Genomic DNA, 22,478 nt, shown 5'->3' with positions numbered 1-22,478 from the left:
ATGCGAATTAAGAGTAATTTTCTCTTGAAAAAACTGTCTTATTTTCATGATTGCTGATAATTAAAAAAACACTTTAATTTTCTATTTAGAGTAAAACCAAAATGGTTTGAAGGTGTTTACAACTTCGTACAAGTTCCTATCCTATATCCTTGTATAGTGTGTGTCCCTGCCTGATCTAATATAATAATGACGGGGTTAGTTTGGATGGAGGAAAAAGTGAGAGGAAAATAAGGGAAGAGAATATTATGAGCACAAAACTTCTGGAATTGTCAAAAAAATTTGCTGCTTCTTCAAAGTTTTTTCTTTTAATATTATTTTTCCATCTGTGCACAATTTTTCGAGTGAGGATATGGACCAGTTCCACATGGAAGCCAATGCACGCAATTCTACCAAACACTTGACTTCTAAATAATACGTATTAATTTGGTCCAAAAAATAACAAATATTAGAACCTACTATCTCCGTTATTTAATAGCTGGCTTGACTTTAATTCTGATTATGATGACTCCAATTTACTTTGTCTCTCATATTTATCTTTTTTTTTCAAGGTAGTCTTCGTGTTAATAATATTTCTAACTAATACACTTGATTAGTAAGGATATTTTAGAAAAGATAATACCTATTTATTACAAATAACTAACTTAACTAGTTTTTTTAATCTATTCAAATTAATCAATTAGTTTTTATATTAAGAACCGGAAGTGGTATTATTTAACACACTTTCAAACACAGTTGACCCAATTATCACTAACAATTACTCCACCATTTCTGATCAAAGAACTACTTGGGAGTTAGATTTGATTTTAGATGTAAAATCTTAAATTTGATCTTAGATCTAAAAACTTAATCTACTTTGTCTATCATATTTATTATTTTTTCTGAACTAATTTATCTAACTTATAAATTGATATAATCTAATATTATATAAAGGGAGAATTAGAAAAAGGACCAATAGGGAGTGATATTTATGAGAGAGGATGATAAAAATTAAAATTATTTAAAAGGACCAAATATTCCAATATCAATCTAAAAATACTATATTGTCCATTTCCAAACCTCCTATTTCTCCTATATTCCCTCCTATATTTTATTTTTAAAACTAGTACAAATTAATAAATTTTACTAAATTAAACCTGGTTTCTCTTAAAGTTTACAATATATGCAAAAATCAATTAAAAAAATGCAGAAATTGGTTAGTGACGTGAAAATTAAATTTTTATTTTCTTTATAAAGAGTAAAATTTTATTTTCAAAACCATCATAGGTTGTGATTGAAAATAAAAGCTATCTAATTTTATTAAAATTTATATTATTATATAATTTATTATATAAACAATTTTAAAAAGTAACAAAGTTTGTATAATTAATTTTTTATTTTATAAGAAATTTACGTCAGATTTAAAATAAAAAATTCATATAATGATAAGAAATTTAAAGAATTTAGAGAATTATTATAATTTTGTAAGTTCCCACCTAATTATATGATATATTAATATAAATAAAATATAAGATATAAAAAATTAACAAATATAAAAGAGATTGTATTTCACTTAAACGAATTACAACAAGGGGATATATCCCTAAAAACAATTTTTTGTAAAATAAATTAATTTAGCAAATTTTATTAATTCATGTTAGCTTTAAAAATAAAATATAGGAGGTTCAGATAGGGACAATATGGTATTTTAAATTTCATATTTGAATATTTGGTCCTTTAAAATAATTTTAATTTTTATGATCCTCTCTCATACACATCCCTCCCCATTGGTCTTCTCTCTAATTCTCCCTTATATAAAAATATTTTAGGAATATCATATCATATTTGTCATAATTAACTAATTTATTTGATTTTCTCTCTAATTAAATTAATAAAATAACTCGTATATTAAGGGTTGAAGTGACTAAAAACTATGACCCTACAGTTAGTTGGTGAGAGTTGCATGGAAAGCTCAGCAATTGAACTTTGATTCAAAGTTACCACTGGATTGATTGTGCCAGAGAATATCCCATATCCTGACTGTTTTTCCTTCTTTTTTTCGTTGGGATCTAAATAAAAACGTGAATAAGGTCAAGGTACTGCCTTTGATCCTTTTTTTAAAAAAAGAATTTGTAGTCTTTTCTTTATATTATATTTATTTAATGTTAATTCATTTTTTAAAACTTACATCAAACGAGTTTTTTTTTTTTGGGGCGATAATCAAATGAATTTAAATGATGATAAAATTGGACACTTCTTTAATTTTTGAAATAGAATTATGAATCAAAATGAAAGGAGTAACTATCATTCCACCCGGCCACGTTAATAAGACAGGAAGTTGCAGAGAAGTAACAGAGCAATTGGCATGAAGCATCAATATCAATTTTTAAAGGTAGGCCGCACATTTTGTTGGACCTTGATTACGTACAACCTTTTGCAACTTCCCCTAAGACTTGGACTTCGTAAGCAATACTATTTGTAAGTCATAAATAATACTACTCAAAGTATGTTAAAATAGTGATGTTTCCAGTTTGATCCTCCTCAAATTATTATCTATAAAATCTATCTAGTTTATTCACATCTCCAAATTTTCCAAATCTAGAAATAAAAGAAAGAGGGGGGTTAAGAATCGGAAAAGTATTCCAATGTGAACAGAGTAAAAAGCGTCGTTGGTAAAAAAAAAAAAAAAAAAAAAGAGTATCAGTTGCCGTGTCATTTGGCTCTGGAAGACTTAAAACTAAGTCAAGTTAATTGGCTGCCATATACTCCATCATCCATCTTTTTTGCCATTTCTCAGCAAAGAAGACAGAGAGAGATCCGAGAGAGTAATCATAATACCATGTTTGCCATAGCTTCCCCATCATCATCTTCTTCTTCTAGGAAATATGATGTGTTTCTGAGTTTCAGAGGAGAGGACACTCGCAGATCCTTCACCAGCCATCTCCATACTGCCTTGTGCCTCAGAGATATTGAGATATACATTGATTATAAGCTCCCAAAAGGCAATGACATCTCCCAATCACTCATTGAAGCAATTCAGGATTCATCCATCTCTGTGGTGGTCTTCTCTCAAAACTATGCCTCCTCCAAATGGTGTTTGAATGAGCTCCTTCAGATCCTTCGCTGCAAACAACAGCAGGCACAGATTGTTGTTCCTATCTTCTATGAAATCGACCCATCTCATGTACGCAAACAAAGGGGAGCTTATGAGAAAGCATTCGCAGAACATTTGGAGAAAAACCCAGAGAAGGTGGAGGAGTGGAGACAAGCACTTTTTGAGATTGCAAATGTAGCAGGATGGGACTCCTGCAACTACAGGTCACTCTTCCTTTTCTAACTCCAAGTATCTGAATCAGAGTATCATGCTTTTATTTATTCCTGTGATTGGTCTTCATATAAAGTGCTTTTTCTTTCCATATTAACTTATCTGACAACTAATTAACTGGTAGCGAATAATAATGTTGGATCATGTTTATTGCAATACTCGTATGTATATGACATATAAAATTAATTTCTTTACATTGTTGGGTTTACATGAAAAAAAACATTATTTAAATGGCGTCATCTCAAAATTGGATACTTTAGCTCTGAAAGTTGATTTTTTTTCTTTTGCCCTCTTTTCCTTTTTCCCCCTATTAGATGAAAGTTGATTTTTCAACTCTTCAACGTAACCTTTCTTTGGATTAATTGTCATTACGAATAACTCATAATAGAGTAAATTATGTATACATTTCTTATTTTTGAATGAATCCTTCTTAATAATTTTGAACATGGAAGAAAAATATCCACACAATTTTGATAAAACTATGAAGAAATTTGTCGCTTTTTAAAAAATAATAATCTTATCATATACAAAAACCGTCATCAATTAGTTGTCACTTTATTTAATATATTATTATTTTTAATTAATTTTCATTTGATACATTAATACTTTCTTCCATAATTCTTTTTTTATAGCAGGGATGAAGCAGAACTTATTCAAAATATTGTCAATGACGTCATCAACAAACTAAACCATGGATACTCAGGAAGTGTATTAGAAAATATTGTTGGAATTGATGAGAATTTGGATCATATTGAGTCGTTGTTAGAAGAATGCTCAACAATTGGGATTTGGGGGATGGGGGGGATAGGCAAAACAACAATGGCTAAGGCTGTGTTTACCAAGCTCCGCTCTCAATTTGATAGTTGCTGCTTCTTGAAGAATTTTACGGAAAAGTATGAAAAGCATGGCTTAGAATATGTACGTGATGAACTTTTTCGAGAATTATCAAAGAATACATCTCTTGGGAGGCTCAATCGTAGAAGAGTTTTGATTGTACTTGATGATGTTAGCAACACAAAGCAGTTAGATGAGTTGAAAAGTGAAGCTCCTCCTTTGGGACCTGGTAGTAAAGTCATCATAACAAGTAGGGATAAGCATGTGCTTCATGGAAGAGTTGATAAAATACATGAGGCCAAGGAATTGAGCTACAGAAATTCACTTGAGCTTTTCAACGTCAAAGCCTTCCACAAAGATGGTTATGAAAGGGAATATGAAGAACTAGTTAAAAGAGCACTTGCTTATGCCAAAGGCATCCCACTGGCCTTAACCGTTTTGGGTTCGCTTCTACATTCCAGACCTGTAGATCAATGGGAAAGTGCGTTGAGAAAATTAGGAAGGATGGCCAATGAAGATATTCAAGAAGTGTTAAAATTGAGCTACGATGGACTTGATGACGAAGTGAAGGAGATATTTTTAGACATTGCTTGTTTTTCTAAAGGTCAATCTGGACAATATGTAGAAGCAATGCCACCAGAGATCTTTGGCTTTGGCGCAAGCATTGGTTTGGGAATTCTTGTGGATAGGGCATTGATAAGTCTTAGTCATGGTGCGGTATGGATGCATGATTTAATTCAATCAATGGCTTTCGAAATTGTTCGCAAGGAGTGTAAGAATCCAGGAGGACGTAGTCGACTATGGAATTCCGATGAGATCATCGACGTCCTAAAAAATAATCGAGTAGGAAAAATATTTACCTTTCTAATTAAACATTTGAAAACGAATGAAAAGAAACTGTTAATATAAAGCAATTTATTTATTTTCTTTTGGGCTTTTGTGTTGTTCAGGGAAGTGACGCAATTCAAGGCATAAATTTAGATTTGTCTCAAATTACAGAATTGCAATTGAGTGCTGATTCCTTTGGAAAGATAACAAATTTAAGGCTTCTGAAACTCTATTATTCATCCTTTCATAGAAGATCGTGTGTTGTGAATCTTCCTTCAGGGCTTGAATCATTTCCCAATTCGTTAAGGCATCTTCAGTGGGACAATTTTCCTTTAAAGTCTTTACCATTGTCATTTTGTGCCGAGAAGCTAGTTGAACTTCGGATGCCTGGTAGCTGCCTTCAAAAACTATGGGATGGCAAGCAGGTATGACATACAAATCTGAGTTTTATAATTTTTTTTCTGTTTACAATTTGATTAAATTTAAGACTCTTATTGTTTTCTGCCTAATATTTCTCCTTTTAATTGTTGCAGGACTTGGTGAATTTAAGGAATATAGACCTTGCGGGATCTAAAAAATTGATAGAGTTGCCAGATTTGTCAACAGCTACAGCACTTAAAGAGGTTATTCTTTATGGGTGTGAAAGTTTATGCCATCTTCATTCATCCATTTTATCTCTTCCGAGATTGAGGTATGTGAATCTTATGTTTTGCAAGAACCTAAAGAGTTTGAAAACAGAGAGTCAATCAAAATCGCTCTCACAACTAGATGTTAGGTATTGCTATGGTCTCCAGGAATTTTCATTCTCTTCAGACCAACTAACTTCTTTAGATTTATTGGGCTTGCAAATCAAGAATTTAGACTTTTCAATTGGGCGTATGGAGAAACTTCAGAGTCTCTCTCTTAGCGGTTTCAATCTAAAGAATCGTCAAATTAAAGACATTTGTTGCATGAGATCTCTTGAGGAGCTTCGTCTTTGGAATTGCAAGGGAATAATTGGCAAATCAAAGCTCCATAGCTTATTTGATGCTTTGAGATCTCTAAAATCACTTTCTTTGCAATGGACATCCACATTAACTGAACTTCCAAACAATATCAAGCATCTCTCGAGGCTACAATCTCTTGATGTAAGCTATTGCAGGGACCTTCAATCTTTACCGGAGCTTCCTCCATCCATTGAAGAATTATGCGCCTACCGATGCACATCATTAAAGACGCTGCAGTTCACTTCTCATACAGAATCTCCCTTGTTGGTAGATGAAATAATTTTGGGTTCAAGTTCAACGCTCCGTTCCTCAGTTAGTTATCTCCAAAATCTTCGAGAGCTTACTCTTGTTGGTTGTAAGCAGTTGTATGAACTCCCTGAAAACATTGGCTCCTTGTCTTCATTGTCTTCATTGTATCTGAGTGTAAGTAGTGTAGAGAGCTTGCCTGCCAATATCAAGTATCTTTCAAATCTAGAAACAATATACTTGGTCAATTGTACAAAACTTCGTTCTCTGCCAGAACTGCCGCCATCCATCGAAACCGTCTTCGCTCATGGTTGCATATCATTGGAGACTGTAGCAATTTCGATACCTTTTGCACCACAATTAGGGTCCCTATTTCTGTTAGATTGCTTGAAATTGGAGAACTGCTTTTTGTCTCATGTTAAGGAAAGTGCTTATTTCTCATTGAATCGATTAGCGTACACACAACAAATAGGTGGTGTCTGTTACCCTGGAAGAAAAGTTCCAAAGTGGTTTGGATCTAATCAGAGAACAGAGGCTTCCAACTATATAACTATTGAATCTCCTTCAACCACAAACGACCTAATCGGCTTCGTTTTTTGCTCTATTCTTTCTCAGCATCCCTCTCACGCTGACTTGCAATGCCAACTTTATTATGATGGTAAGCAGTGCAAATGCTCTAAGTTTGAATTTTACAGAGGTGAAAATTCGGAATCACATCATGTTTTTCTATGGTGTGAACCTCACCCATTCATAAACTTCCATAAAGCAATGGACAACCAAAATGCTAATTACAAGCCAAAGTTGTCATTTGAATTCTTTGTTGATAGATTTGGAAAGAAGCATGTTGATTGTATGATTGAAGCATGTGGAGTCTGCCCAATATATGCCTCCAAATATCACGACTTCATTCAACGAATGGGACGGGAGCCAAACTTGGGTGCCCAAAAAGAGTCCTGTCATTATGCTGATGAGAATTCATTTCATGAAATGATCCAATATGTTAGATTCGCATTGAAGCAAGGAGAATGTGGCAATTTTGGAGGAAGTACTATTCCAGAGTGGTTTACTTACAAAAATTCAGTGACAAAGTATGGAGATTTGCGTGTGAGTGTTCAGCTTGCTCCAGATTTTGAAAACTTAATTGGTTTCATTTTCTGCTTTGTCATACCTCATTTCTCCTCAAAAGAAAGGGATCAATGTCACTCATCATGTCAATGCACCTGGCATGACGTGGAAAATTCTCTCTTCTTTTTGCAAGGTCCAACAGGATGGCACTATTCAATGGAAAAATTGAATTCATATGATAAAGTGTTTCTATGGTATGATCCCCTCTATTGTGAACGCATACTACACAAACAGCGAAGAAAGGGAAAAGGTTATAATGAGGAGCTTGAATTTAAATTTAAGTTTGTTGATGTCGACGCCAAAGAATGGGGGTCTTATAGCTTGATCAAAGAATGTGGAGTTCGGCCAATATATGTCTCAGAGTACACAAACTTCCTCCAACAGAAGAAATTGGAGGTAAGCATGCCAAAAAGGAGGCATCAAAATATTGATGATGACCAATATCAACTCCCTTCAACAAAGAAATTGAAGGACTCATAGATATCATTCAATCTATTCCCCTGAATTCTAAGTCCATGACATCTCATTATGCTGATTACTTGCTACTTATGCTGTCCCAATTGAACTTAGAATCTACAGAGCAATGCATTACTTGATCGGTATGTGTCTCTCTTTTACAGTTCATCAATTAAGTTTGAAATTGTTTTACCATAGCTGCCCTAGGCAAGTATAGAAGATGCTTTTAAATAAAAATGTGTTATTTGCAGTATATTTAATTCTATTAATGTGTTTATATCCAATTTTTTCCAAAATTAGGCTTTTACTTTCTTGACTTCTTACAATAAGTACGTGTCATCTCAAACAACTACGCTGATATGTTTCTTGATGTAGAATTCCAGTAAAGCATAACATAATAGGAAGCTTGGTATGTATAGCTTAGTTTCATTGGATACCGTGATTAAAAGCGTATGTTGGTGAAGTGAAATAACCAACCAAATGTTAAGATGATTTTGTTTAGGATGAAAATGATTTATCTTCTTGTAATTTTGTTCTATTGAAAAACGAAACTATTTTTCACAACTCCTACTTTGCCGGATTTCTGTCTATTTATAAGAGAGTTCGACTTCTGCAACAGTCAGCGGAGGCTAAGAGTCTTCATGATTTAGCCACTTGTATTCGTAGGTGTAAACTGTGGTGAAGCAGTAAAGCTTTTATCTCCTCTGGAATTCATAACCAAGTACTGATAATGGGTAATGTGCTGATTGCAGCGAGCCGAGATTTGAAGGTAATTAACCAAGAAAATTAAATTCTTGAATTGATTTTTAGTTACATATCTTTCTTTCTGATGCAAACCCTATATTCAATCATTAATATTAGCTCCTGTCCTAAATATAAGAGCTACTTGACTAATCTGAGTAAATTCAAAAAATAAGTTAAATTAGTTATTTGTAATAAATAAGTATTGTCTTTCTTAAAATATCTTTACTAATCAAATTTATTAGTTAGAACTATTATTATTAAAATGACTATCTTGGAAAAAAAAAAAAGATAAATATGATAGGCAAAATAGATTGGAGTCTTATATTTAGGATAAAAATAAAAGTCAAACGAGGTTTTATATTAAAGACCGGAGGTAGAATGTATTAACTAATATTATACCCAAAAAAATTTTCATTAACTAATATTATTATGTTCTCCCCTCTTTGCAGTTTGACATAATATATGTATTCGGTCATCATTCTCGGCCAAGAAAAGGTGACAGTAAAAAGCGCGGATGCTGCTGCTTAATAGGAAAATGTATTCATACTGTTGTTGGAGACAAAAGAAAATTGATGTTTGACATTAAGATGGTTAAGTCCCATGAGTTGGAGATTCTTCTGTTTTCTTTCAAAATAATTTCTTTCTTCACTTTGTTATGCTTGCTTTCGTTTTCTCTCTGCATTTAGAAAGTTTTGTACTGAAACAAGAATGTTTGGGCGTGACTTTGTAATTTGAAAATGATCTTCAAGTTGTTATTAATTTAAATTGCAGATATTGATGTATAAGAGACACTGATTGTGATGTCCAATTATTAAAGCAATATGGAAAATGGGAAGAGACCACAAGCAAATAATTACTGTGTCTTGCATTTCATTAAAAGTCGGTCATATTTATTAAATGCTCAATAACATACCGGAGAACGTAGCCTGAGATATTCTATTCGGAGGTATTTTATGAAATGCACGTGGTACGTGCGATTGTTGTCAATTTTAAATTCCTGTTTGTCATGTGGATTGCAAGTTATACTACATTGTTATGTGTGGGAAAGTAATTAATCAATTAATATGATTAGTACTCCCTCATGTTTTAATTTTTGAATTGGTTTGATATGATCCAGCTTGGGGTTGTATGAATATTAAAATGTTTTTTTAAACAAATTTTACTCCTAATTAATTCTATTATCTGTTGTTTTTTTTTTTACATACATTCTCTGTTTTTTTTTCGCTATTTCTTTCTCTCTCACTCGCCCCTTTATAAATAATGCCCAAAGCGACACCCAAAAGAAAAGATTCTTCAATCTTACCTTTCCAGCCTTGGGACGATTCCTAATGGATCTTGATTTACTTAACTTAGACAAGAGTCAGCTCTTGACAGTAGCTGCGAAGCAGTTTTATAAACTATTAACCAAAATAATACTACCTGATTCTTAATATTAGAGCTAGTAGACTAATTTAAGTAAATTAAGATAACTAGTTAAGTTAATTATTTATAATAAATATGTGTTGTCTTTTTTGAAATATCCTTGTTAATCAAGAATATTGGCTAAAATTACTATTATTACAAAGATTACCTTGAAAAAATAGATAAATATGAGAGCCAAAATGAATTGAGTTTTTGTAATTTGGATCAAAATAAAAGTCAAATGAACTTTTATATTAAGGACCGGAAGCAGTATGTGTTATCTTTACTAAAATACTCTTGCTAATCATACATCATTCGACGAAACATTCTATATGTGTAACTACTATAAGAACTATCTTGAGAAAAATAAATAAATATGAGAAGCAAAGTTAATTGAAGTTTATATTTAGAACCAAATTGAATGACAAACTAAATCTTATATTAACCAGAGATAGTAACAGTAAGTGCATGAAACCTAAACACCGCATATTTCAGTTGGTCTCCAATAAGTTTACATTTTGTATTTGGGACGTCGAGGCTAAGTGGATGAACGATTTTTCGATATTTTTCATTCAAGGCCAATCACTATTCGTTTATGGTAAGGATATGGACCTCCATTTAACAGACTTGCATTTCATGTCCTCACCCTCTCGGGAACCAAAACAAACAACAACAAAAAAAGAATCCAAAACTAACAGTATTCTTCCATTCCCTAACTACGAATGAAGCGGCAAAATAAATGAAAGTCTATACGCTTCCTTTTGTTAAAACCAGCATCACGAAATCATATTGGACCACAATTAAATATCACTAGTTTTATTCTTCTCCAGGCACAGATCATGTAACGTGCACATCCTTTAGATATTAACTGCTTTCTTAGCATTTGCCATCACATATCAATGTTGAAATATTTTAGCTTCACATACTCCATAATCAAATTAGAAGTCTTTGGTACAAATTTAGGGCATATGCGTCATAATAGAATATTATATTCAGGGGGTGTTTGGCTCCCCTCCCAAACCATGGTTTGGAAAAATTTTTTGCCAAACACCCCTCAAAAAACTGAAACCATGGTTTTTGGGGAAACCATGGTTTTGTCCCCCAAAACCTTGGTTTCGGATAATGAGACGGAGGGTTGCTTTTGCCTGCTTCAAATAATTGACTGTTGGTGGGCCCAGGAATATTACACAAAAGAATCAGTTATTTCCTCCTTCCTCCTTCACTCGACCGAGCTCCGTCCTACGCCTTCACTCTCGGTGCTTCGCTTAGAAGGAGGCACAAGCTCTTCGGTCCTTCACTCTCCGTGCTTCACTCTGAAGAAAACAGAGCTCTTCGGTCCTTCACTCTCCAGCCTCCTGTCTTCGCTTCAACGAGACGAGAGAGGAGAGAGCCAGCCTCCTGGCTTCGCTTCAACCAGATGAGACGCCAAGACAGGACTAACGGAGGCAACGCCAATGAGAGAGGAGAGAGCACAGGCGTTGAGAGAGGTAGGGGCTTTGGGGCGATGAGTGTCGAGCGTCGAGTACTCGACTGACGGAGACGAAGGCAAAGGCTGGTGGTTTTTGTGTGCTTGGGGAGGGAGGCACGAGGAATCGCCGATCAAGGGAGGGAGTGACCGAGGTATGTGAGGGTGAGGTTAAATAATATATTTTACAAAAAACATATTTACTTATTTTGTTAATATATATACGTTTTAATTTTAATTATTTTATTAATATATATTATTTATTAATATATATACATATTTAATTATTTTATTAAATCATTTTGAAAAAAAACATATTTATTTATTTTATTAATATATATACGTATTAATTTTTGTATTAATATTATTTATTTACTTCAAATAAACATATATTATGAAATATATCTTATATGTAATTATCATTTAAACTTATATCCTTTTTAGTAATTTCTACATATAAAAAAGTACTTCTGACAACAACTATCCAAACACTCTCACTTTATCAGAATCACTTTTTCAGAAAAGCTATTCTTTCAAAATCTATTCTCTCCAAAATCTATTCTCTCCAAAATCTATTCTCTAGAAGCTATTCTCCAAACCATGGTTTGGCTTCATCCAAACACCCCCTCAATCAAAGACTACAAAGAAGAAGTAAAATTGCCACGTGGAATCCGTTAAACTGGTATGCAATGACGAACCCGGTTTCTTTCATTATAAAATTGATTATACGTCTCAGATATATATGTCGTCAAGGTCAACCAATATGTAGCAAGCCCATAATTTTAAACATATTTTCGAGAAAAGTAATAAATCACTTCTCAAGAATCCTCGATTAGTGGAGTGGCCGGAATGGTATGATCCTCCAGTCTCGAGCTCAACAAATTGAAGGACAAAATCACTGTCGCTGACAAAGGAAAACTAAGACAATCCAAATATGGATGAACCCATTCCTGTTCTTGTAAACATCATTTCAGAAGGGTTCTTGTCAAATGTTCTCTAGCTGTAGCCCATGCTTGAGTTAACGTCTGCAATATCAGAATCTCACCATTACATTGAAGATCAAAGATATCCAGTCATCAACATCCAAGATTTTTCAGCACATCAAAAGTCAAAAATGACCAGTGCACAATGAAACATAGCTCGCCAAAATGTGAATTCAATTTAAAAAAAAAAAAAAGAGGCAGTTTGAGAATTGCAGAACACCAAAGCGTAATAATTTAGCAACCTCCAGTCTATATGGCGACTCATGTGACTTTGCGGAGTAAAATGAAATAGGAAGCAAGGACAAAAACTAAACTGCAGTCACATCACCTGCTCAGATAACGGGGCGTCAGCATCAATGCTATGAGAGGTCACCTTTTCGGCAATAATAGATCCATTTGTTTCAAGTATCATCCTTAAAGGAAGGCGGTAACAGAGTAATCAGAAAATAATTAGAATTTTAATGAGAACGAAAAATTCTAACTAAGAAACACAAGCATACCCTCCATCAACAATCTCATCAAGACATAAAAGAATTAGATCCAAGTTCTCAAGCGCCTCCCTTTTGTCAACGTTGCTCCTGAAATTTGAAGTTTTAAAAAGAGCTCATTTTAAATCTTGAATAACATGAGCAACAGGGCACTCATATTTCAATTGTTGAAAGCAAAATATAACCTATAATACCTCAACAAATAGGTGACTGCATCAAAGAAACCCTGAAGAACTGAAGCCAAAATGAGCTCGTTTTCATCATCACCACCGGTGACAAAGAAATGCAAGTCTTGTACAAACTTGTATATAACGACATTATTCTCAATTAATGTGACCTCAGCTGCAGATAATAGTAAACAGCATATCAGTCATAACTGAATAATGAATCCCAATAAACATAACTACAGATCAAGTCAAGAATTGGCAATGACAGCGCAATTTGTTATTAAGTCATGGCCCAACGCTACAGCTTAATTTCAAATGAGCATAAATACTTGATTCATAATAGAGGTTTTGAAGATATGCATGAATAATATGAAACTTCCAAAAAAAAAAAAATCATATCACTTCATATAATGATTAGTTTCTGTCCATCAGTAAAAACCTCTGTGCTGCATACCTTCTGTTCGAGCATTTGTCTTCACGGTCTTATTGAACACTAACTTCTCAAAAGCTAATTTTGCATTGTTTGTTGGCCAGTCATCTGAATAGTACTTGACTGCTACACGCTTCCCTTCAGAATCTAGAAGAAGAATGTTCTTTACTGATGGACATAAGCCCTACATATGACAAGACACGCCAACCCAAGTTATAAAATATGTATCATTTCTCTGGTGAAGAAAGGGAAAGGAAACTCAAAAAACATTAAAAATATACACTCTATAGATTCTTATATTTCAACGTTCAAAGGTGAAATATGGTGTGACTATATGCAAACAACACAAACAAGCTCAATTCAGCTAGATGCAAGCCATCCCCATTCAACTAAAGTATAAGGTCAGGCGTCCAATTACCATTAACCAGCAAAATTTGGTATACCTCAACAGAAAATGGATCTGTTCTCTAGTGACAGCGTCCCTCACAAGAAGTTGCCAAGGGGTCATACTTAGAAAACGATAACTAAACAGTAACAGATCTAGAAATTGAAGACACCTTGGTTGAGTTTATTAGCCAACGATAAACATTCACACCCTAACTGCAATTCTATTAGCTGTGGAAGCGAATTTAATGGCTGTCAGAACTCAGAAGTGAGAAAAATAGTGTTCTAAACGGATCCGAAAGAGCAAGAAGTTATCCCAGATTTAGACCAACTTCCCAAAAAAATTAAATAAACAAAAACTCAAGCATATTACAGATCCAACCAGTCGTTTTAGTCCACAACAAAAACACTATCAACAGAACATCGATAACATTAAAATCAAATCCCAGAATCAACAAATTTTTATAATTCCAAGATCCATTCTAATATCAAATACTTCAACAGCAGATCCCTAGAGTTTGCTTTTTTTGCTAGACCTTTGTCAGAACTATTGAGTACTGTTCAGCTACTGCATTGCGATTTGTGGTCAGATCAAGATTACTGCTATGAAAATACTCGGAAAGATGGGATGCAGAAGTTAGAAGACTCAAGAGAGACTTACCTGAGACGCCATTTCTGAGGAGAGAAGAGGAGAGGAGTCGCAGAAGCTTGGACTGCGCAGATCTGTGATCGGGCGGAATTGAGGACAGTTTCCTTCCCAAAAGTGAAGGACAATTTTGTAATTGGACGAAAGCAAGTAAATAAGATTTTAAAAAAGGATTTATACAGAAAGAAAAATATGAGCAAATCAAATTAGACATTTTCTAGAGTCTCAAATGAACTGCATTATTTTTGGCCAATGAAAAAAGGAATTGCATTTTTTTTGCCAACCAAATGACTTAGGTTATAAATAATATCGCTGAAGAAAAATGTTGTCCAAGTATCATCTTAGAAAGGGATTTCATTTTCATTAAATTAAAAAGATATTGTAATTTATTAAATTTTAACAATAAACATTTTAAATTGATTAAATACATAGATTCTACACATATTCAAAATCATGAATTCCAACTAGGCATGGTGAAAAATTATATCAAACTCTAAATGGGACAATTTTTAAAATTATATCCAACTTAATAGCTTATAACAGCAATAATAATAATAACAATAATAATAATCATCTTTATTGTTAGGGCACTACCTCAAAAAGCTTCTTGGGTAGATCACATGGTTATGGAAGAGTTCTTGTTCCATTTGGGCTCAATTGCATTGATTTCCTTTCGTAAAGCCTTTCTTTCTTACTTGACCTTTTCTTTTCTTTTCTTGGGCCTGATTCTTCTACTTGACTAAAGTTTTGAAAACCACAACTGAGAGTTTTAGGACATAGTCATCCATGAGATATTAATTTTACAATTCTATTATAAACTGAAACCTTTGAATTTCGGGGGATAAATCATTTTTTTGATCATTAACATATTATTTCACTAATAAAATATTTAAAAATATTTTTAAATATAAATATTCACTCATTCTAATTTTGTATAATAAACAACTTAAATATATACTTTTAAGTACGGAAATATAATATAACAAGGAATGATATTATATTTCTTTTGTGCAAATAATACTTTTAAAATTTTGAGCTATTTATCAATATTTTTTTAACTTCAAATCGTGTCTATATAACTATTTAAAGGGTCTTTGGCAAAAAAAAACTTAAAAGTATCACAGTTTATTCACCGAAAGGGGGTGGGGTGATTTAATCTGGTATTAATTAAAAATATTCTGCTAAATAGCAGAGTTCTTAGATGGATTATGGATTCAACAAACATTTACTTGCTCACATCATACTATAAATGATCAAATCAATGAACTAGATTGTATTAACATTAACATAGGCTGAGTATGAACATGACAATAATATAATATTTCATTATTCAAGGGCTGTAGAAGGAAGGACCACACTTGCATTTCCAGCTCTCAGGCTCATAGTTTGCATATTGAATAGCCAAATGGCTTCTTCTGCTAATGCTTGGCACTTGAATGGCTTCACATGGTGTGCATCCATAGCATTTGTGTTCACATCTTGGTGGGCTTGACCCCACATTCCCAGCCCCTCTTCTTTCATACTCTTCTTCTTCTTCTTCTTTAAGCATTGTCTCTGTCATACCCTTCAGCAAATAAAAAATATTACAGATACATTATTTGAATATTGTGTTAGTCTTTTAAACATCCAGGAAGAAGAGAAGAAGAACACTGAACACACATGCATATTATACCTTGTTTGTTGGTTCTGATGTTTTGTATGGTGATGACTGTGGAGCCTCTTGCGGGCCTGGCACAGATTGAACACAAGCTGATATATGTTTGTGAATGAATTTTTGTTGAGAATCTCAATGCAGGAAAATATATAAGGATTTCATTCTAATGTGGTGGGTAAGCTGTTTGAAGAAATGTAACAGCTTAATTTTTCCCTTCGAAAGAGTAATGTCTACATTCATGTAATATTCGTCAGAGTGAAACCAGTATAATGAATGTACCTGGATAAGAAATAGCATCAGTTTGTGGGAATGATCTCGTTGCTTCAGAAACCCAAACAAGAATTTGCAGAGTTAGCATGAGGAAACAGAGTTTGCCCTTCATGGTTTATCAGAAGCTCAAATGATGAAACTGGTGATGAAGATGGTGGAAATGTGTGCGAGAGAGGAAGGGTTTCTTTGCTTGGGTCAATTACAGATCACAAGGTAGAGTAATTGAGAAGCTCCCAGTGAGCTAGCTAGGTTCCAAAATGTTCTTGGGTTTGAGATTATGCAGCACAAGCAAGTATGGTTCTGGTTTTGTCACCTCCAGCCAGCCTCACCTTCATTTGAAATCTCACTGGACTTCTCAGAGGCCGAGAATGGACTGCTTTTCTCTCTCTTTCTGCCTCCAGCTTCGATTGCTTAACTTTCAATACAAGCAAAGCAAATCTCCCTCTCTCTCAAATCAATCTAAAAGAGGATCACTATATATGGTGGTCCAGAAGCTCAGAGTAACAGTACCCTTTTTTGGTCTGAAGCGCCTGCAACATCCAAATAAAATTATCTCATATATTTTTCATCATAAAAGTGAACAGATGATATGACCTGGAATAAGAAAAACAAAAGTAAAAACTACATGTGATCTTTAAATTTGGGTCGTTTTCTCATTAAATTGTGTAACAAAATAGTTAACAAAAGTAGATGATTTACTGGCCAGAGACTCGAGATGAAGCAGGTGTCAAATTTTGTATGTCTGATAGTAACTGTTATGATAGAAGACTAAATTCAAATCAACATAGGACTATAACTATGTCTGAGATGAGTGATGCAATATTTGATCCTGACATGTTTTAGTAATAAAATATTCTGGGATCATACTAATCTAACGTTATTAAGTGTTAATAACCATAGCTAGAGGATCAAATTAAGAAAATGGAGGATCAAATTGTTGTGTGTGTGTCTGACAGAAATTGAAGGGATGAGCAGAAGAAATAAATGAAGGTGGTTGATGGGATTAAATGTGGAGGGGTCAACTTTTTTGGGGTTGGTTGGTGGGAAACAGAACAAACCAATCCAATACTCCAAAGCCACCAACGTATCCAATCTGGGACCTTCATTCACTGTGAGCTATTCAATGATTCAGCAGATCCCATAATCAAGGATCTGTTAGTTCTCATTCATGATTCTTTGCATTTAACATGGCTTGCGCTTTGGAGTATGTCACTCTAATGCAGTACCGGGATGCTGAATCTCCTTTGCTCCAAACTCCTCATTTACTCATACCTTGTCTCCTCTGTAATAAAGATAGGCTTGGCTATCACTGAGGATGGCTTATATTAGTATATACTCTGATTTGGTTATATACTTAATCATGCAACTTTTTCTTCACAGGCCATAAATTGATTATATGCTAAGAAAGTCATAAGGTTCGAGTGGTTCATAATACAATACTTAGGATATACTCCTCTGGTCCTATTTATAGGGCAGAGAGAGAATGTTTTTTTTTTGTCCTATTTATAAGTCACTTCATTAAATTTTTACTAAGAATGTACTATATTATCCTTCATTTATTATAGTATAGGTAGTTTTTTTTTTAAAAAATGTGTATATATTAAATAGGGGTAAAGTTGGAAAGTTACTATATTTTAATGAAGAGTTAATGCAATTTAAGGTTTTCCTTGGTCTATGTGAAACAGGTTGGAAGTGCCTTATAAATAGGACGAGAGGAGTACTACAGTTGAGTAAAATTTTCTAGGTCAACATGCGCGCGCACACATATATAGCATGATGGAAAATTATGTTTGCTATCCAAAAATAAATTGAAAGAAAATTGCAAGGTTAGGAGGAACAGTTAGGGAGCAGGGGGCATTTGCAGCTATGGATATAGCATTGTCTGAAAATTTCATATAGCCTTCTGTGGGTTGACCGAGCGTTTAATAAAAGATTTACTTGTTTTTGTTAGGTGTAAGTATTCTAGATTTATAGGGGCAGCATATGGAGTAGAATCATAGGATATTATTTTCCCCCTAATTTTCTCTCTAATTGCCTATACATAATATCTCATCTCTTCTTTCTGCAAATAGTTCGAACAGTCCAATGAGAATATGATGGATTCCGGCCTGCACAAGGATTAAGGTCAATATGTTCGGCTCAATTCCATGCATCAGGATTAGGATAACCTTGATGCACTCTGTTGATTTCAGGGGTTTAATTGGCACAGTAAAGTAGTACATTGTAATCTTAATTACAATGAATTACAACAAGTCAATTAATCTCATTACACAACTTTGATTATGTAATCTGGATTTCAGCTTATATAAATCAACGTATGAACATTTATATCCTCCACCAATAATATTTATACATTTATACTTCCATTTTTAGCCTTGATTGAGTAAAAGATCATTCAAATTTTATTTTTATTTTTTACACAAAACATTAATTTCTCTCATTGATTTTACGATGGCATACCAAACAGATACTTTTGTTTTTTTTGGTGAGATACCAAACAGATACTTTGCAATCATTATTCCGTTGCGTTTTGTATGATTCTTTAAACCAAATGGACACTGAATTACCTGGGCTACCTTCTAGTTTTGTACGGTATGGGCCAGTAGACTTAGCTCCGAATAAGGGCCCCAAACTTCTTGGGCTCTTCACAGACCAATAATTCCGACCACCCGGGGGCAAAAAAAAAAAAAAAAGCAGCAAATATACTAACAAAAGTAAAAACGGGAAAATAATTGGGTAAAAATATTACTAGTACATAGTTTGACCATCGAAGAATAGTTTCTACTCATGAAAAATATCCTATAGTGTTATATTTGTATTGAAAAACTAAAAATACTTAAAACAAAAGTATATTATCCTGATTTTTCATGCTTGCAAGATCTCATGAGTTTGGATTTAGTTTGAGTGCTCATTGCTCATGTAAGAAATGAACACCCAAAGCTCATCTCCTTTGGATGATCTATATCTAATCTAAACAATCTTAATTTTTTAATCAATTATTTTAAGATATTAAATGCTATTGGAAAAAATATTTTAGCTGCTAGATGCACTTTAACTCTTATAAATGTTAATTAGGTTTTTTTTTTCAATATCACCCATATTTGAAGTGATTAACTATGGGGAGAATGTTATACAAATATAAAAATTCTCTATTTGAATGTAAGTAAAATCAAGAATATATTTCATTTCAAACAAAATTAATGATTTAATCATTCGTCCTTAATTCGTCCAATTGAAGATGAAGTAGTCTAAAATAACTTATAATAAGGACCGGAGGAAGTGCACATGCATGCTTGTACATATGTCGTGGCTTACTATGGGTAATTTAGGTAGCTCAAGCCTAGGTCCTAATCCTAACAAGCTAATTTTTTGGAGAAATGAAAAACTACATTTTGATGTAATCATTAGTCTTTAATTGAACCAGAGAGACAAATTAATTGAAACTTATCTAGGCCATGTCCTAATCAGATCATAATTATATACCAAATTGTTGGAGGTCATAATTAAGCAATTTAGTTTCAATTATTAATCCCTCTTATTTTGACGTGGATAATCAACCTTTCATCAAAATTATTGTGCTATTTTGTTGGAGAAACTGAACAATATTCTTTTCTTCATTTTCCTTTGGAATGTCCCTCTGAGCTAACAGGAAGACAGATAGAATAATTAAATAAGGCATATTATATAATACATTATTTCTAATTGAATACAAATGGGGTAGCGTAAATTGTTATATGATTGATCGAGATTAATTTTTGAATAGCTGATTGAGATTAATTATTTGGCGGGTGGGTGAATTATATCACTTATTTGAATGCAAGAGTCGTGCAAATATTTGTTCAATTAATATATTATATTATTTACATGGATGAAGATTCAAAGGTTTTTGTCAATCCCTTGCACCATGAATCAGATGTGTGTTATTGTGCTGCTTCAAGCAACATATAAATACAAATAAGTGTGTCTGTGTGCGTGTATGTATTAGGATTCACCATCAAAACAATATTGGCCCATCCGAAATTGGAACATAACAATATAATATTACTTAATTATAATATTCCTCCTTCTCCAAGAAACCTTGATTTTAGTTATGAAAGAGCATATTATTGTTAAAATATAAGATTTTAAGTTCAAGTTCACATGAAGTTGGAAAACTACTTTGAGAAAACTACCCTCAATTGGAGACGAACTCTGTTTTAATATGGATTGTTAGTTAAGTGACTATTAGATATAGAATGGTTTTGTCATCTTAGTTGTTTATAATATCATTACAATATTTTCTAGGGAAAATGATGCAAAAGAATCACCTGATCAGGAAAAAAATGACATTGAAAGATCGTAAATTTATGGAACAAGGAAGAAGGACTAAGGTTAAAAATAAAAATGGAAATGGATAAAAATGTCTTATAAAGAGGGGAAATATATTCATTTCAAAATATGTAAGTTGTAAAAATTGGTAGATCAGTTTTGAATATGTTGTAAGGTTTCCGAAAACTCAATTGTAAAAGATAAAAATAATATGCAGTCGCGAATGTATTATAAATTGTAAAAGCTTTGTAAATATCGTAAGTTTAGTTGTAAACACTGAAGCTTCAGTTGTCAAAATTGGAAAATCAATTGATTAATTCCTAAATGCTTGAAGCTTTTCACGTACGTCACGTTGACCCTCCTCCGTTTGGCTTTGCATCACGAAATTGCATTTTAGTTTATGAATTAGCAAACACTACTATCTCTTAATATAAAAACTAAACAACTAACTTCTGAATAATAATAAAAATATTTAAGTTAATTATTTATAATAAATGAGTATTATTTTTTTTCCAAAATACTTTTTTTAATTATATGCATTGAAACTATTTTTAATAGAAACCCTTAACATGATTAATAACCACAAGAGTTAGGCAAAATGAATAAATACATGTGATAAAGTAAATTAAAATTTTATATTAAGGATCAGCTTGAATTTATCAATTAAACTGTCACGAAACCCAGCACCGAATCCAGAGGTTTCTTAGTTGACATTTTTGTTTTTTAAGACCATCACCAAACCCAGCACCGAATCCAGAGGTTTCTTAGTTGACAATTTTTTTTTTTTTAGCCTACTCTTATGACAATATATAGATCAACTAATTATTCTCAAACAACCATCATCTTTTTAAAAAAAAAAAAAAAATTTCCGGCATAGTGATGATAAGCATTTGAGATTTACAAGACCTTCAATAATTTATAATGGATAATACTTACATCAGATTTCTTATATTTCTTAGGTCAAGTTCTCCAATAATACATAATTATGCTTCCTATTTTTGAAATATTAATATTTAATAGCATTTAATTATAAATTTACATGAAATAAAAGAGGAGACATAGTCATATCATATGTAATTAGAGAGTTTGACGTAGTCGATATAAGGAGTTTTTTCCACACACACATATTCACCTTTTGAAATGTGCTTCACATTTGAACTTGTGGAAAAATGTTGGAACTCAAATTGAAAAAGAAAATATCATATTAAAGTGGGTCCTTTACGAACATAGAAGAAAAGGAATGGAAATTCTCTTATCTGAGGCCAACGCTGATTGAACATTGAATGTGATGCGTTGCAGCATGCCAGGGTCGGAAGAAACAGCATGTGTTTTGGAATGTGATTTTCTCATTTATTATATAACAATAAAAATTCAACGTTGTCGTCATATTGTCTTCTAATTTGTTCGTTTCTCATTTGCTATATATTGAATCAACCCTTTGTGTTGAGTCCACAAGATACGAACACCAACCAATGGGTTACCCAGTTAGACTCCCCTCGTTTTTTTTTTTTTAAAAAAGTAATTAGAGATATATATACTATTGGCTTGTGATTATAAGCAAAACTAAACTTTTGACTTCTCATTTATAGACTGCTAGACTATAAGGCCATTGGCTGTTAGACTCCCTCTAACTCTAACTCTCTCTTAAAATATAAGTCATTTTTTCTGAAGTATTTGTACTGTTAATTAAATAGCTTTTTTTTCCTTAAATACTCTTCACTAATTAAATTTGTTAAAAAATGAAAGTAATTTATTACCGTGG

At 32.9% G+C, this 22,478-nt stretch overlaps 3 protein-coding genes across 3 annotated transcripts; 1 reads left to right on the top strand and 2 right to left on the bottom strand.

Moving 5' to 3' along the window:
• Positions 1-2,799: 2,799 nt before the first annotated feature.
• LOC114734893 (disease resistance protein ADR2-like) lies at positions 2,800-9,369 on the top strand. Its single transcript, XM_028922541.1, has 5 exons — positions 2,800-3,294; positions 3,937-4,852; positions 5,086-5,388; positions 5,497-8,545; positions 8,970-9,369. Exons 1-4 carry the CDS (start codon positions 2,816-2,818, stop codon positions 7,798-7,800), a joined length of 4,002 nt encoding a protein of 1,333 aa, XP_028778374.1. The 5' UTR covers positions 2,800-2,815; the 3' UTR covers positions 7,801-8,545; positions 8,970-9,369.
• Positions 9,370-12,069: 2,700 nt separating this feature from the next.
• On the bottom strand, positions 12,070-14,613 carry LOC114734901 (coatomer subunit zeta-1). Its single transcript, XM_028922548.1, has 6 exons — positions 14,500-14,613; positions 13,479-13,638; positions 13,052-13,199; positions 12,870-12,947; positions 12,698-12,782; positions 12,070-12,411 (listed from the first exon to the last, which is right to left on the bottom strand). The coding sequence occupies exons 1-6, from the start codon at positions 14,509-14,511 to the stop codon at positions 12,352-12,354; spliced, it is 543 nt and encodes a 180-aa protein (XP_028778381.1). The 5' UTR covers positions 14,512-14,613; the 3' UTR covers positions 12,070-12,351.
• Positions 14,614-15,764: 1,151 nt separating this feature from the next.
• On the bottom strand, positions 15,765-16,554 carry LOC114734889 (EPIDERMAL PATTERNING FACTOR-like protein 3). The gene is made up of 3 exons (XM_028922537.1): positions 16,418-16,554; positions 16,157-16,212; positions 15,765-16,036 (listed from the first exon to the last, which is right to left on the bottom strand). The coding sequence occupies exons 1-3, from the start codon at positions 16,518-16,520 to the stop codon at positions 15,815-15,817; spliced, it is 381 nt and encodes a 126-aa protein (XP_028778370.1). The 5' UTR covers positions 16,521-16,554; the 3' UTR covers positions 15,765-15,814.
• Positions 16,555-22,478: the final 5,924 nt, after the last annotated feature.

This window comes from Neltuma alba, unplaced genomic scaffold, assembly GCF_004799145.2.
Source record: "Neltuma alba isolate B1F8T4 unplaced genomic scaffold, ASM479914v2 tig00013156_pilon, whole genome shotgun sequence".
Classification (NCBI taxonomy): Eukaryota; Viridiplantae; Streptophyta; class Magnoliopsida; order Fabales; family Fabaceae; genus Neltuma; species Neltuma alba.
Note: the sequence above shows the minus strand (reverse complement) of the source record. Positions and strands in the feature narration are given on the sequence as shown.